Source organism: Misgurnus anguillicaudatus, chromosome 20 (assembly GCF_027580225.2).
Source record: "Misgurnus anguillicaudatus chromosome 20, ASM2758022v2, whole genome shotgun sequence".
Classification (NCBI taxonomy): Eukaryota; Metazoa; Chordata; class Actinopteri; order Cypriniformes; family Cobitidae; genus Misgurnus; species Misgurnus anguillicaudatus.
In genome coordinates this window covers 6,785,242-6,803,547 of record NC_073356.2, presented here as the reverse complement: position 1 = coordinate 6,803,547, position 18,306 = coordinate 6,785,242, and the positions used below count along the sequence as shown (strand labels likewise).

Here is an 18,306-nt window from a genome sequence, read left to right as displayed (position 1 = left end):
GTGCAAGTTATATTTTTGTAAACCTATTACATACTTCAGGAGTTTCTATAACAACTAAAATCTTGCTCAGACTTACAAAATGGTATAATTCATAGAAAACATAACAAGTAGAAGGCCAAAGGAAACAATTCTCCAATAAAGTCATAAAAAGATATTTACTAGAAAGCAGTGATCAACGTTAACACACACACAATTTTGGGCACAACATTTGAAAATAAAATTGTTCTTTCTGAATCCAGCTGACGTGGACAATTACAGAATTGCAGATACATTCTTTGGTCACAAGAACACAAAATGTGTTTGTCTTCATCAAACACAAAATGAAACATATAACAGTCATGACCACAGTGTATAACCTGCCTCAGGATTGTGCAGTTTGTTTAACATCAGTGAGTAAGACTAGACCAAAAAATATTAAAACCAATAATGATAGTATTATTAATAGCACCAATAAGAAAAAAGTCACCAATATTGATTATCCTCTCCATTAATTATACAAATGCAATGAAGAAACTATACACATTATTATTCCTGAGGTGTCAGAGTATTAAAGAAAAAACATGCTGTTGCATTTCTCTGCAGGAAAAATTCTCAAGCGAGCTGGTCTACCAAAACATCAAACACCTTTGACCAAAACTCTGTTAGTGCAGTTACATATTAAACAATCACACCTCTTTCCAACATTAAATACATTAAACCAATATGCTAAAAAACAACACACTCACACAGCACATACACATTTAAATGGACAATGCTCGTAGCAGGATAATACACTGACGCAAATGCCCATCTGACACATTTCTACACACCCTGAGGTAGATCTGTATAGATTCAAAACAAGCGATCTTGTTCTCTCTTTAAATAAAATTAAGACGAAAACACACAATACGATACAATGTAAATGATAATGGAATATACAATAATGAGATATAATTCAAAAGGGGCTGGTCATAAAAACAAGGCTCTAGTCCCATGCCGATAGTTTTACAATTACAATGAGAAAGAAACCCTCATGCCCTCCGAAAACATCATTTTTGAGGCGAGACCCATACACCCATCTCCATATCTGACTACTCTATTCTACTTTAAAACCTATAATCATGCAATAAGATAAGAAAACATTGGGGGACAAGACAAACCTACTTGTAGTTTTAGGTGATTGAACATCAGTAACATTCAAAATTTCTGATCACCATGTGCAGTATTTTGATCACTATTAAACCACTATTTCCATTGATTTTTAAATTTACCCTTCCAAAGTTAAACCACTACAGGTTTTTCCATAAGGTTTGCATTGTATTAAACTTCTCTGCTGAGCTTTTCCATTCATTCTGCTCATTTCAGCAAACACTAGATACTTTTTTCAAGCATTTGAAAACTTAAGCCTAAATCATAACATATAATTAAAATACTGTGATATAGAAGCCAGTGAATGTTGGTAAATAAATTAGTCTACTGGTTCAACACTGCAAATCCACTCTAATGCCCCCATTAAAATATCAATTCACATCTACTACTAGAATCTAAACATAACAGATTTGACCTGAGGATAGCTTGGGCGGCTAAAAATAAATAACAGTGGCTTACACAGATTATAGTAGTTATTTACAATTAAGTAATGTCAAGTCACTCAACACATCCTCTACAAGTGGAGTAAGCTTTGCCATATCAATTATGTCCCATAAAAATCTTATAAGAAAATAAAAAATGTCTCTTAACAAAAAGAAAAAGATTATCATAAAACATGTGCTATTGTTCTGGCTCTCAGTACCAGTTGGGAATATGGTAGATCCCTGCAGGAAGTTTTCAAGAATTTCCCAGATTTTAAAACGAAAGCAAGCCTTCTTTTACAATCACAAAGCATGGGTACTAACTAGTTCAGTCTGACTAACTGACAAAGGCAGAGGTTTACACACAATCACAATCGTTTAACATTCATTTGGCCCAATAACATTTGTATTTGAAAATGGTCAAGAAATGGTCCAAAGCTGTTACTAGGGCACTACCCTTAAAATGTCCTTATATGTACCATTATTATGTACTCTAACGTACTGATATATGCAAATGTGTACTTTTTAAAACTGTACCACCCAGTGACAGCTACAGGCCATTTTTTCTGACAGTGTTGAAAAACAAAATCTTTAGAAATACTCTCAGAAAACAAGCAGGAAAAGTGGATGTTTTTTGCTTCTTAAGTATACCAACGGATGACAATATGGTTTCTATAATTTGCAAAAATAAAGATAATGTGCACAGTAAAATAGACACATTTCACCCATCCAGGCAAAACCAGGCATATTGCAATTTGTAAACATGTGTTTGATTGTTTCGGTACAAATCTAAGACACTTTACTAGCTAAGGCAGAAAATAATAACACCGATTTTTTAGTCTCTCGCACACGCAGTACATTTCATCTTAAATTCAAAAGAATTCAAAATATATTGCTTAAAGAAAATTCATTGTTAATATTCTTTGCATTGCCATTAGGGTGACATATGAGCACAATGTTCTCAAAAACAAACTTCAGTTTCATACACGTGTGTGGCTTCAATTTGAAATACAAACGGTTTTACAGTGATGGTCACAAATAATAAAAAATAATAATAATAAAAATTAGAATAGGATATATGATATGATAAAATATATGATACTTTCTTACTGGCGACATTCATTTCTGCTGTTTCAAAACCTGAGTTATTTTCTAAAGCAGCACCCCAAAAAGAGGATCTTGATTGGCTCTTAATGTTTCCCCGCCCCTCATCTAATCTGCGCTCTCTGGAGGAAAGGAGGTGTGGCTCATGTCCTCCTCTTCTCCTGCTGTCGAGGTTGTCGATTTTCCCTGAGAAACTGGTGACAACTGCTGTGCTTTGATTGGACAGTTGGCCACCATGTGGGAGATGCTTTGGCAAAAATGGCACTTTTTTGGCTGAGGCGGCAGCTGGCATTCTTTGGCGTGATGGTTGGGCCCCCCACAGTTGAAGCATCTACGAATGGTACACGGAAACAAAAGCGTTATTTGCATACATGACCACTAGAGGACACCCAAGCTTTTGAAATAAATAACCAACCTTGGAGAAAATGAATGAACAGATTGTGTTAATTGACCCACTTGAAGCTCTAAAAGCACATACATCCAATTTTCAAGTAATCCAAAGGACTCAAAAATTATGAAATATTTATGAATTAATCGCAAAATTATGTTTGTAAGAAAAAAAAAATGAATATTTTTAAATATAACAAACATATCCAAGCGATTGCATCGATCATTTCAAATCTCATTGAATGTCTCATGATGAAACACAAATGACAGCTAGTTAAAAAAATCAAGAGAAACAATGTTTAAATTTATCGATGTGCCGCCATGTAAACAAGCAGTCTGCACAGATCTGCATGTTTACATTTAAATTTTTCTAATTAAGCTTGAAATATAAATCACTTTCTTTCATAAACGTATCACTTAGTTTTAAGACGAAATTTATTTACCCGCTGGAATTAACTGGATTACTTAATGATGGATGGAAGGACATGCATTTCGGAGGTTTGCATTGTTGCCTCTTACAAGATATTTTGTTCTTTGCGAATGTATTTGACTTCCTTTTTTAGCAAACTACTTCTTTACTTTCCATTTCCAGTGTACTCATGTAGATCACAATCCATTGTGGAATACAGTATAAAGCACATTCAGTGCATACAGAAATATTTACATTTTCTTTGCATGCAATGACAAAGCAAGCTTCATAATAAAAACTCTACAACTGGGCTTCTGTCTGTTTCTTACATTAAATCACTGTAAGACTTCAGAAGACAGGAATGATGACAATTAAGAATCTCATACCATCATAACACGAGGCAATAAAATGGCCGTTTTTGGACAAATTTGAGCGAACTGCCTAAATCTGAATTAAGAGAGGTGTTATTGATTCGGCAGAGAAAGGAGGTGTGGCTCCGGGGAGGCGGGGCATCCCTTTGGCTCTTTGTTTCAATATGCACCCTGACCTTTGCACTTTGATCCCTGCTCTCCCCTGGCCACCCCCCCAGCTCTCATACATCACACCTCAGGGTTGCTATGGCAGCGGTCACCTCTGACCTTTCTCAGGCACCTACATCTGTTATTAATTAAATGGACAGGATCTAATCCTCCATCAGGAGGCAGAATATCAATGACGACCAGCGGAAGAATTTACATTTCACAAAATTGCAACCTTGTACTCTTTGTAATAGCAGATCGGGAAACTCACGTTTACATTCATGCATTTGGCGGACGCTTTGATTCATCATAACTTCAACGCGCACGCACTCCCTGGAATCAAACCTTTACAATGCTAATGCAATGCCAGTTGAGCTACAGCAAACACACACATTACATGTCTACTATAACAGGATTTATCAATGCTGCAAAAACAGCTTGTGCATATTTAAGACTGCAATCTATTTGATCAGTGTGGACCTGCACTAAACCCTCCATCAAGATTAGATACAGCTGTGTATTGTGGGAGGAAGGTGCCTATCAATAACCTGCATCGCTGCAGTGGGGGTGGGTAACTGTGTGCCTAAATTCTGAGCTATGAGATTTTAAACAACCTATTGATCCAGCAGGTCAAGTCACCAACACACGGAGTGGGGGAGAGAGGAATATGTTTTTCGTTTGGCCAAACCATGTCAAAGGAATCGAAATGCACTTCAAATATGCAATTTCCTAAATACTAAATTACGGCACTGAATTAACACATAGCATCGAGGCTTAGGTGGTATATTTTTTTATAATTGTTATTTTACTAAATGGTTTCATGAAAGATTCATACCTAATCTTGCTTTATTTCTTTTGTGCGCAGTTTTAGTGCAGGAAGTACAGTGGAAGTCCTTATATGGGCACCCAAATTAGCACACGCACACAAGAGCCGACAAAAAAAGAAACGTTACCAAAGGATATAGTTTGTTTATCTGAAGTAGTAGCGGAGTTGTGCGTTTAACGCTGGATTTCGTTGAAATGGGGCTGTCCCAACCAGGTCATGAGTCACAGGCGGCAAGTAAAACTGCATCAAATGTCTGTTTTGTGTTGGCAATATAGCTAATCATGTAGCGAATCATGTTGGGCATGTAGCGAATCATAAGTTATCCAGATATAGTGGGATAATGTTTTGTGTGTTTTGCTTGCTTGCGACTCGCTTCGCCCGCATTATGCCTCCAGGAAATTGTTTTTTTTCCTAGGAAAGATGCAGTCCAGCTGATCTGTCTTTTATAAATCTGATATAACTAAAGACTCTTCGGGGGTCTGAAGGATGCAATACTACTCTAGGTACTCAAGATTAACATGAAGAATAGAAGAAACACTGTGTGTTATGTGACCTTCAAATGTATCTCATTTTAGGGGAATGCAAAGTGAAAGAGATAAACACTATTAAATCAAAGTAGTCCCGTTGAGCACTGTCACGCTGAAAGGATAAATGGTCTAACACTGGATGACACCCACCGGTCTCCTTTTGAACGTCGCTTTTGGGCACCTTTGGGTTTCTTCTCGCTGCCTATGCATGGTGCGCCACCTGGCCCCGTTACCCGTAGAGACTCCAGACCCTTGGAAGACCTTTTAAATGTGAACTCCACCGCTTCACCTTCCTTCAGACTGCGAAAGCCCTCCATATGAAGCTTGCTCTGTAGAGATAGAATAAAAACAGGGATTTGCTTATTTAATTCAAGAAAAATGACTCAGAAATATACGTACTATTTGCTTTTTTCAAGACGAATAACGTAGGGTGACAATGTAAATGGATGCTTGATTTAAGACATGCATTTTTAATACCATGTAAAAAATGGCTACCCAATCTCACTGGGTTTCGTGATATAGTCACGTATTTTTTTTTTTGTGTGATATCACGAATATTCGTGTTTTTTCGTGATCGTATAACGAATTCCTGTTTTCGTGTGATTTTCACGTATTGGTTACTCAACTGCTTTTTCCTATTTTTAGACCATTGTCACTTCGGTTTAGGGTTAGATTTGGTGTTTGCATTAGAATGTCACTTTATATATTGGTTTATACTTTTTTTTTATGTCACCTGGCGTTAGGTTAACAGTTGGGTTTGGGTAGGGATGTCATTTTATGTAAATCTAATCCTAAACCAAAGCGACAATGGTAAGAAAATTGGACAAAACAGTTGAGTAACCAATCACACGAAAACAGGAATTCGTTATACGATCACGAAAAAACGCCAACATTCGTGATAATATCACGAAAAACAATCAAAAAATTGCGTGACTATATAACAAAATTTCGTGAGTCTGAGCTGAAAAATGAATGAAAAACAACTCACTAAAACATTTTTTGTCAACTTAGACTCTTATTGACACCATTCTACAAGGACATACAATGCTTATATTTATTAGACCACCACCCAATATAAGGTTTGTCTCACAGCTCTCCCAAACAAACTGTATTGGGGATTGCCAAAATCATTTGCTTCTGTAAAGAGCTTACACATACCGCTGGATAAACCATTACTCACAGTAGTATTTCTAATGCTAAAATATAATTCTTGTAATTTGAAAATTGATGGATGATAAAAAAGGCAGAAAAAACAGTAACAGGGATCTAAATAAAAAATAAAAAAGTATATTTGCAGTCCTTAATAGAAAAAAGATTTAATGGTTGAAAGTTATGCTTGATCAAATTCTAACTTCTGAGAGAAGTTAAATGTGCAGACTCAAATTTGGGTATAAAACATCAATTCACATTCAACACTCCTGTTCACAATGGTGAAAAACTCTCTAACAAGAGTTCATATTAAAGCTTCACAATGCTGGATAGTATTTGAGACAAATAGACCGGTGATATAATGAATTTGTTAAGCACCGGATATCTACTGCATTTGGTACATTTAACTATGTTGTCAAAGTACATGGGAAAAGATCAACCCAATGCTGCTACGTTCGATCCAGGTAAAGTCATGCTTTGTACATTATACATGAAGTTATAATAAGAATCAGCTGAAGGAAGAAAAACCCTTGCTCTCTGAATGCCAATGTTCTTCACCACAAAGAAGAGGGTTGATGTTGAACTCATAGCTTGCCTCCAGCACTGGGACTTTCAAAGCCTTCAACCTCAAATTCGAAATGGTTTTCGTCTCTGGTCTCTTCACTATTGATGATCTGTCAATATCGGTACTAAAACCACGCTATCACATCTGCAGCCACTGCCATTGTTCAAGAAGAGAGATTGAGACAATTAAAGTGTGGCTATTGAGATGACCAGGGTGGGCCATTGAGTCCCCCCCCAAAAAAAAACCTCCATCTGGTTAAATCTCACCCTGGCCATCAGTTCTGAGGGTTTGTTGCGGGAAGAGGTGGGGGAAGCTCGCATTCCTGAGATAGTTGCTCTACAGGCACAAGGAAATGGGGCTCAAGAAAGGATCTACCTTTAAAAACAACCTTCTGTTTCTAGGTCTTAAACTGCCACTTGGACACCAAAGAGTTTGCTTGTTGATGTATGTGGGAGATGATGGCACCACGTTGACCCTCACCCTTTAGAAGAACATCATTAGGTGGTGTTGGGCAAATACTTTAAAACCAGCTCTTGCTTATCTTCTCGCCAGGACATGCTCACTCGGGTAAATGTTTTCCTCAGTCTTGTACACATTAAGCCCCTAATGGTCTGTAGTAAATTCCATGCATTCTCCAATGCAATCTGCATAACATTTTATAATATGAACTTATACAATCATATAAAATAAAGATTCACACAAAATCAAGATTTTAAAAACGGTTCTTTGCAGCAATGCCGTAAAATAGCCATTTTTGGATTCCCAAAGAACCTTTCAGTCAAAGGTTCTTGAAAAAATATATAGATTAAATATAAATATATAGATTTGCCTTGTTATAATCTGCAAAACTTTTCTCCACTACAAAGTAGGGATGTAACGATTAATCGTGTGTCCCATTAAAAATGCCTGTCTGAAATCGAAAGGCTGCGATTTTTTGTTTCATGCACAGCTTGTGCGTGTATTACGGCATTTTGGTCAGTAGGAAGTCCTTATTAATCTAAAATCATTATGAGTCGGAGTCGTTTATAACGTGCATTAAAAAAGCAACACTCGTTAAACAAAATCATTCAAAATATTCTTTATCATCATGAAAATACCTTAAACAATTTGAAGAACAGTGATATAAATATTCCCGTAGACATTTTCCTGGAATAGCGTTCGTAATACTACTACTTCTGTGGCACAAAGGAATTTTCTGCACAAGAGCGCCCTCTGGCTTTGGGATGTGCTGGGATTTTACCGAAATTCATTAAAATTCATTCATTGAGAAAACGCGCATTTGCACGGTTAATCGTTACACCCCTACTACAAAGAACCTTTTGTGCCACAGAAACAAAGTGTCGATAGTAGGGCTGGGTATCGTTTCAGATTTTCCAGATCGATTCGATTTCGATTCACAAGCTATTTCCGGTTCGATTTTTTATTACTATTCTCTTGCCGTTTTTATACTCGATTCTCGATTCAACTCAATGAATATAGATTATATAGAATATTATATTATATTAGAATATTATATTACTATATATATATATATATTATATTCAGGGCATGACATTAACTTTTTTGCTCACCAGCCAAAATGGCTAGTTATTTTCCAAAGTTACTAGCCACTCAGCATTTTCACTGGCCATAATTTTGTTGCTGGTATAAAAACGTATATGATTAAACTTGACTTTAGCTAAACCAAGTAACTCTGCTCAAATTAAAGTAATTTTAGGATGTCAAATTAGATGCAGATTGAATTTCAAATGCAGTCTGACCACCCAAATTAAGACTACATTTATTAGCTGGTTTATACCATGTATATCAGTATAGATCATATCATATATTTAGGTGCATAAAAACATGCTAGTAAGGCATAAATACATTAACTTTGAATGAATTTATTAAAAGTGGAGCAGGGGTGTAGAAGATTAACTGAAAAGATTAATACAAAACCCCTCAACAACCACTTTAAATTATTTATAAACAACAGCAGTAAATACTGTCAAGAAATGTACATGAATTTTACTGTCAACTTGTTTATGCAGATTGTATTTTATAAGCTTGATCATGGTTTCTGTTAAAAGTGATTTAAGACTTTTAATGACAAATGTCGAGAGGGCATTACTGTTGCCCAAAGTAGCCTACATTTAAATGGTATGCGAACCTCTCAGCTGGCGGGTTTCCTTTAATTTCGTGTGCATTCAGGTATGCACTGAATTTCTCTTCGCTCTTGCCCTGAGAGTGTGCACGCAATATATCTTCAATCACTTCCATGCAATTGTTTTAACTTTCTTAAAGTGTGTATGTGCTCAGACTGCGTCCTCTTGTGCATTCGCAAATCCATCAGCTCCCAACAAACGGTCTGTGTGGGTTGCGCTGGGTGCAGAGTGCTCATGGGAGTTGTAGTTTCCCAGTGTCGCAGTGCGCATTGTTTATTGTTTCGCATAACTTTTAAGAAAACTACAATTAAAAAAATTATATTCCACCTGCCAAAGTGGCTAGTGGGATTGGCTGTCTTACCCGCATTTGGCGGGTTGGCGGGTGTTAATGTCAAGCCCTGATTATATTATATTAAAATAAGAATAGACTGAAGGACAGGCTCGCCTCTCGCTCCTTGATAACATCGTGCAAGGAAATAAAAGAGGGTGACATCTAGTGGAGAAGACTAGTAATTACATTGACGTTAATCTTACGTTTAATGTTTGCGGATATAAATGAAAAAAATTAATTCTTGGCTTTGAATCAACCACGTAAAAAACGATTAATCGAAAAATCGATTAAAAAATTGCCCAGCCCTAGTCGATAGCTGTATGCTAACTAGCAGTCTTGGCAAGACAACATGGTAACAAAATGGAACTAACCAAATTTAAAAAAATTAATTAATAAACTTTACCAAGACATTTGTTGCCTTTGGTTAATCATGCATCAATAAACTATGCATCATAGAACCCAGAAAGTGAGAACTGGTTTGATTCACGTTGGCAATCTGAAGCGAATCATTGTTAGTTTTAAATAGTTAAAGTTGCATGAACACTCGCCTGTCTGACATTATTGGGCCAAACAGATAGTATCAAGTTCTCAAACCAGCAGATGGGTCTGTGTTTCTGTGTTGAACTGGTCAGGTGCAACATTAACACCAACCTACAAATGGCTTATTTACAGCAGTCTCAATAAACCCAGTACTGGCTGGACAGAGATATAACCCGCTGTAAAGTCTTTTGTACAGGGTGGGAGGCCTACAGTGACCCACGTTAGAGCTCTCACAAGATGTCTAGCTTAACCCTGACACCCATTTCACAGAGGGGGGTGGGTCACTGGGAAAGGAATCAGACCCCCAACCCCCGCCAAGACTTCCTGAAACCTTCACCGGCTCCATCCTTTAACGTCCTCCACCAATTACCCTCCTCTTTTACTACAGAGCCTTTTTTATGAATGAGTTCAGCTAACACAACCCCCTTCCCCCAAATAACCCTTCCCTTTCTCCACTCTCCTGGTCTCCATTCCCAGCATTCTCTACTGGCACATCTTTCAACTCTCTCTGCTTTCACTGTTTATTTAGAAATATCTCGCCACGGTTCCTTCACTTTTTCAACCCGGTGTTGGGTCAACTCAGACGTCAGGTTAGATTAACCCAGATTTATTAATAATATCTGACCCAACAATGGGTTAAAACATCTACATGCTGGGTTAAAAGTAACCCATTGCTTCCTTCTTTTTTTTGAGTTTGACAAGGACACCCATCTTTATCCTGGTTGGTTCTGCAGTAGTCACCCTACTCTTAGCCTCAATAATCTACAGAAACACATGGGCAGGTTTAGAAAAAAATGATTCAAGCCCTTCTTAGAAATGACACATTAAAATTGTGTTCACATAATTTAAAATACCTCATTAAGAGCAATAAGTATATATATTAAATTAGTCTAACACAAAATAAATGGGTAGAATAATTTATTGATTTCTTTTTAATTGCGTTAACACTATTAGTTTGAGTTTGGATTCTGGAAAAAGAATACCTTTTTTTCTCAACCAAATTTTATCATGTTCAGTCCACTTAATCATTTTATGTTGGGACAACATGAATGATTTTTGTTGCCATTACTAACTGGGCCGTGGATCTGTATGCAACTGCTTTTGAAGAGTATTTTTTTTAATGAAGTGCTTTGTTTATCTTATTGATTTAAAAGCGATTGTGTTATATTTTTTCAAACTGTTTGGTTACCATCGTGCATAAGAGTGCCGCTTGTGGTTAAGTTGTGGATGTGACATATTTCTCTCAAGGAGCACTACCTGTGTTAATGCCTGTTTGGAGATCAATCTCTTCTCACATGCTTATCCAAAGTATCATATGTTATTATATTAGCATGCTAACATGTGCTTATGCTAATTAGTCTGATATAAAACGTTTTATATAAAATAACTGAATTGAGTTATTCAGACTGCACTACATTGAGTTATTGAAACTACAATAAATTGATTTGTTATTCAAACTACACTAAATTGAGTTATTTAGACTACACTAAATTGAGTACTGCCATCTACTTTAAATTGTGTTGGACAAACTAAATATATTTTAATTGTGTATGTGTAAAGCAGTTTTTTATGAGTTAGAAGTACACCTTCATATTGGATGGAAATCCTGCCCACAATTTAATTGAGTTAATCCAATGAATCATTTTTTTGAGTGCATCACAACCCGTATAACACATGAAAAGACAACCAGCTTCTTTCAACGACCAAAGTCAAACTCATGAAGTGCACTTCAAGCAAATAGTTCAACTTTTAAAGAACAAGTGCTGCTGATCAATTTTAAAGGGCCATGCAGAATGCATGAGCAGGCCAGGCTCTACAAAACCTTGTTATCTGAAAAATAACCAGACACAATCTGGTTCTTGAATTTATATCAAACCTGCATTTACTGAACTGAATTAACAAACTAATGTCACAAATGAATGGTCAAGACATTGTTTTATCCATTGGGAATTTTTTGCAAACATACACAATACAGAATAAGCAATACCCAAATAGAACCAGGTATTTGGAGGGGTTAAAAGTAACCATGTATCATCAGCCAAAAGGAAAGTTGTTGCACACTGATCACATAAGGTTACAAAGAGAAACGATTGTTTAATTTACAATTATGTGCATTAATGCACTATAAGAACAGGAATTTGAATGTAAAAGGGTTTATGTTAACTTGAAAGTTGCAGAAAGATGACACATAGCTTAATATTCCTGTCTCAATTTTATATCAAAGTCATTGAGATTTCACTGTGTTCAATGGAAATGTGTTTTAAGCCCTGCCACCATTTAAGAGATCTTTTGAGAGATCACTTGACAGTATGCAGGGCTGCTTGCCCATAAGATGCTCTAATCTCAGGCTAGTTTTTACACAATGACCCGTAGCCATGAGGTAGCCGCTCATTTGGCTCAAGGTGAGAGGATCTTCACTGTCGGCAGACATGCTGCATTCTTCTGTTACAATCACAATATAAGTTTGTTTGAACAGTACCAGGGGTGATTTTACAATGACTGGAGATAAGATTTAAAATACTACTTTGAGTCAGTATACAGGATCACTTCAACAAGAACTAGGAACTGGATTTCTTTTCTCATCATTTTAATCATTTTAAGCCTTCCTCCTTAAGGGATAGTTCACCCAAAAATGACATTTATCTAATCATTTACTCACTCTGTTGTTACAAACCTGTATATGTATTTGTTCTGATGAACACAAAGGAAGATATTTTTAGGAATTTATGCAACCAAACCGTTCATGAGCCCCGTTCACTTCCATAATATTATTTTATCCTACTATGGATGTGAATGGGGCTCATGTTTAGTTACAAACATTCCTCAAAATATCTTCATTTGTGTTCATCAGAACAAATTTATACAGGTTTGTTACAACATGAGATTGAGGAAATGACAATTAAAATGTTGGGGTAAACCATCTATTTAAAGAGGATACAAATTATTAAAGCAGAAGGTGCTCTGAGCATTTCCAATTGTGTAGAAACAAAATCTAAAGTTTGTGACAGGAGTCCAACACAAAGCTTTTTAAAACCAGAGGTGTATATTTGCAAAGAAAGAAAAATAAAAGAAAATCAAAATAAAGCCACTTCTAGATTGACAACATATCTGTAGTTTAAACCAAAAAAGCAGAAAAACCTTGATTTGATCACAAGTCATGCATATATTTTAATCCATAGCCTACTTTGATTTTATTAAACCAATAATCCAACCAGATGATATTTTAAAAAATCCAATTAAACTACAAGAACGTTTTATGAACCACGTTTTGGAGTGGTTTCCTGGACAGGGATAGCTTAAACTAGGACTAGACCTTAGTTTAATTAGGAAATAACTAGTTTTAACAAACATGCCTTACTAAAACATTACTTGTGTGCATTTTGAGGCAAAACAAAGGGCACTGATGTATTTTAAGATATGTCAGTACAAGTTGTTTTCAGTTTGGACAGGTCTTACATTTATTTTAGTCTAGGACTAATCCCTTTCCGGGAAACCGCCCCATAAAATTGTTCTTAAACGTTTTACTAAAATAATTTAAAACTTAGGACTACTTAAACTTAAAACATTTAAAGAGTATAGACTTGATTTTAAAATCTTCAACCTCATTAGGCCTATAATGTTTATCAACTAACGCCAAAAATGCAATTATTAGACATAATATGTATATAAATTCGACATAAAATATATTCCCTCGTACCCCTTATATTCGTTATGCATATGTCCTTATGCATTGTATCATGCATTGTATTGACGGAAAATGAAGGACAGAGGAAGGCTTTACTGATCCGGTCCATAAAATAAAAAAGTAGTTAAGACAGGTATTTTATTTGCTCTTACCTGGTGAACGAACACATCCACAGGAGACTCCAGAGAGATGCCCTCCCGATGGGTCATGGACAGGAAGCCGAAACCCATTCGCACGTTAAACCATTTGCATACCCCTGCGCCGTGACACGCGCTCGGCTCCGAGTCCGAGCTCGCGGCTTCCTCCTCCTCGGTTTTTGCACAGCCCCCTTTATTAAAACACACAAACCACTCACATCAACCTTAAAATTAAAAAAATAAAGTTTAAAAAAAAGTTAATCGAAAGATGGGCTCTGAATTCATCAAAAAGCGAGAAAATGTCCAAAGGGTTGCGTAAAACGCAATGAATCTCTCGTCCAAACACACTCCCTTTCTTTTCAGTTCTTCAAAACGTGAACCAAAATAGCTAGTGGAATAAGATAAAACGTAACTTTATTTTTAATCTATAATAAAATTAAAAACGAATAAACTACACTAGTATATAGCCTAAAGAAAAATAGCAACATTTATTAAATGGGTAACAATTTAAACAACGTAAAAAACACCAACCTGTTAAGTTTAATTTCAGAAAAAAGGTAGCTATATATTAGTCAAGACACAAGCCGTGTGATTGAGTTTGATATGAATATGAAATTTAAGAGTTAAATTCGCTTTATGTGAAAAAATAAGCATGTCAAAATCGCACTGTGTTTGAACATTTTCAACGTTTTTATCAATAAATGCATAGCAAAAAAAAAAAAGGTTAAATTTGGCACATCTCGCAACTGCTTTGTGCAAAAGCTCACCTGTGTAATATTGTTCATAAACCGAGCCCATTTCTCCCATCTCGCCCATTGGTGTTCAAATTAATCCCAAGTATTCAAGAAGACGCAAACTTTCTCACGCTTTTCAAATCGCCGCTAAAACAAAAACAGCAACTTTCCCGACGCCAGAAAAAACGAACAAACAAAAGATTTAGGGCGCATCTTAGCGGTAACGACGGGAAAATTACAGAGTTTCTCAGGCGAGATTTTTGCAAAGACCCCCAAATCTAAAAGACAATGAAGGCAATCCATCCCACCCCTTTTCTTTATTCTACTCTCTCTCGCTCGCTCTTCACTGACCCCCCACCCACCAGAAGATCACCCAGAACCTCACCTTCAGCCATGTCTGCTGTCTCGGGGATGTCTTCTATCTCCTCTTGATTCACAACGCAAAATGGATCATTGACCGGGACCCCAAATGGCATAAAAAGTGTTCCGTTTTTTCATTCCAGCATCACAGGACACGGGTCACTGTAGTATCCCCTCTCTCCGAGCGCCTCTGCCTCCCCCACGCTTAGGTCAAGTCTACGTGATGCCCAACTTCACTGAACTGATGAATTGCACATTTCTGAGCCGACAGGATCCAAATTGCCAACGGGCCAATCACAGACTGAGAACATCTAACGCTTGTGGAGTAGGAAGTGACCTCCCCTCTTAAACCTTTGAGCTGACACCACACAGTGGATGGACATTGGGACAGCAGTCACTTTCAATTCTCTAGCTCAGTAAGATGAATGAATGAACACATACTAGGCGATTATTGAAGGAATTTTACACGTTATCTTAGGCCTATCAGACTTTTGTTTTCTCCTAAAATATTTTACGTGCTATAAGCTTAAAATAACATAAACATGGTTAAACCAAGATTTGTGATATCCAAGCTAAAGTCTCAATCTATTTGTTTGATTTCAATAATTTCACTTTGATTCAATCTTTGACATGATCTTAGTCAGTCAACAGTAAACAAATCATAAAGGTAATATTTCACATAATGTTCTTTACATTATGAGATTATTTTTTGTAGAAAACAGTATCACAAAAAATAAATGTAGCTAGGTTTTCAAGGACTGGGTCACATTCCGTTATTTATTCAAACAAAAAATACACCGCAAAATAGTAATGAAATGTAAATTGCGCGACATTTTAAACAGAAAAAAATAGCTACATAAAACGTACAAAAATATAAAAGTATCGAAAAAAACGCGTTTGTTAATATTAAACGCATGTAGTTATATTTTGTTTCTAATATTATACATTTCAATGTTCACATTATTTTAACTTATAAGGATGAATTCTCACCTCTGCGATCTGGATGCGGGTTCGCCGGGGGCATCTTGTTAACTTAGCATAAATAGGTTGAAATTCCCTCTGTTGTTTAAATAAATGACTCGTGCTGTTTATAGAGATCTGCGCGTGAGTCAGGGCTCTGGTTCTGCTCTGATGAGCGTGCTTTGGGTTTGCAGGTGTCGATCATCTCCATTGTCAAGCGGGTCCAACTCAAGCACACAGACAATTAAAGGCGCATCCGCTTTCCAATTAAATATTCATGCGGGATTCATCAACTTCCCAAACTCACTCTGAACAACAAGCGTTCATTACTCATTTCTGAGGAAACCGCATGGCACCTGCTACACGTTAGTCACACAGCTTCCCAAATTAAAGCGGAAACATCACGAACAGAACCCGAACTCTGTTCATGTGATAATTGAGCACGTGTTTCTGAGGATCACATGACGGAGTCTGTAACCGTCAATCAAATGGGTAGGATGAGCTCTGGTTATGATTCAAATACAGCGCAGTACAGGCTATGTGAAAATAAAATATATTTACAAAATAGATTAGCCTTGAGTTCCTTGCATAATAAATTATCACAATAAATTTAAATTGATCATTATCACCATACTCTTATAGACAGTTTCAGCAGTAACAAGATAAAATAGCGGCTGTCGTGGCCCGCACGTAATTTCCGGTAAACTCCGCTAAGAATAAATAACAACAAAGTTCTTTAAACGTAGTTTATTTATATAACAAGCACAAAAAAAAACACATAGATTACTTAGGAACCCAAAACATTTGTCATTTTCGACGAGGCATTTGTTCAAGAGATCAGTTTAGCAACTATTCAGACCATTTAAAAACGAAATCGGAAGTAAAGTTCCGATCCAGACGTGTATCGCGTCACGTGCGTCCGATGAAACCGTCTATACATTACAACAATAAAAAGTTGGATAAATTAAAAAAATAGGCTACTTCATATAAATTGATAACAATTAAGTTTTTAGGCGTTATGCTTTGCAATTGAAGTATTTTTTATTGATCCAACTTTTTACAGCTTATACCTTGCATAACGGGACTGCACTTTTCTAGTGTTATGACCTAACTTTTTATTGTTAATTTGATTTAATCCTTAAAAAATAAAAAACAAAAGCCATAAAAAATATTATATATGCTTAAAAATACATTAATAGCATTTATAGTTATTATAGTCATTGTCATCTTTATTATAAATGTACATTGGCACACAATTTAACATAAAAGAGTCATGAGTAATGTCTATAAATGATGAACAGCTGAATGCTTTTTGCGCGTGGTGACAATAGTCACTAAAGGATTCCTATAAAGATTTCCTCAGTAACCAGTGGTCTTCACAATATCTGGACCAGAAGGGAATACTGGAAGTGATCCATGTCAGAGGTTACTAAGGACAATAGATCTAGCACGTGCTGGTAACACCCTCAAACTAACCCGCTGTCTTTATTCTCAAAACACAATGAATGATATATTGTATTTAGTACCATCTCCTGTTTCTTAAGTGTTCTTAAGAGTTTGCAAATAAACTATAGGATCATATCGCAATGGAACACTGTTATAACCTTCCTGAAAATAATATGTGAAGAAGAACTTGCTTAAACATTTATTATTTAACAGATAACTTTTAAAAAATCATTAAAACAGGTGGATTTTTCTTATTATGTTCATGGAATGCTTATGCTATAGTGAGAATCAGAGTCATATCTTAAAGGCAAACATGTCAGTTCAGTCCTTAGGGACTCACTGGATAGTCAATACTCAGAATGCACGTGTGAAACAATGAAACGCGGTTAGTCACCACTGTGATCTGATGTCAGTCTGCTGTCTATCACCTCCTAGGCTGTGAGTCACAGTATATAATCTGAATGGCTCTCAGTATCAATGACTCACTGTCAGAAACCAGAGAAATCCAGTATATCAATCAAGCTTCAGAACATTCGGTAAATGTGAGCTATTGGTGATGTCAGAGACTAAACATTAACTTGCGCACAGTATAGAGGTTTACAGTTTCAGCACCTTGGACAGCTCTGGGTGTTTTTTTTTTTGCTGTATACTTTTACATACAAACCACCAGCAGGGAAAAGGACTTCAAAATTTTTGAAATAAACTGATCAAAAGGAGATGAAAAGTGGACTTTACTCAATTAAAATTTAAGAAAATTGAGTTCGGAAAAATGAATTCTGGGGAATGAAGTTTTTCTTCATTCTGGTTTTCACCCGTTAATCCAAAAATAAAACAGTTAGGGGCGGTTTCCCGGACAGGGATTAGCTTAGTCCAGGACTAGGCCTTAGTTTAATTAGGAAATATAACTCGTTTTAACAAACATGCCTTACTAAAA

At 36.3% G+C, this 18,306-nt stretch overlaps 1 protein-coding gene across 2 annotated transcripts; it reads right to left on the bottom strand.

Moving 5' to 3' along the window:
• Positions 1-136: 136 nt before the first annotated feature.
• Positions 137-16,392, bottom strand: lin28ab (lin-28 homolog Ab). Of its 2 annotated transcripts, none has more exons than XM_055220335.2 (4): positions 15,957-16,392; positions 13,888-14,063; positions 5,472-5,650; positions 137-2,985 (listed from the first exon to the last, which is right to left on the bottom strand). In XM_055220335.2, exons 1-4 carry the CDS (start codon positions 15,988-15,990, stop codon positions 2,763-2,765), a joined length of 612 nt encoding a protein of 203 aa, XP_055076310.2. In that variant the 5' UTR covers positions 15,991-16,392; the 3' UTR covers positions 137-2,762. The 2 variants fall into 2 exon arrangements, with proteins under 2 accessions (XP_055076310.2, XP_055076309.2); XM_055220334.2 differs by lacking the exon at positions 15,957-16,392 and adding an exon at positions 14,992-15,258.
• Positions 16,393-18,306: the final 1,914 nt, after the last annotated feature.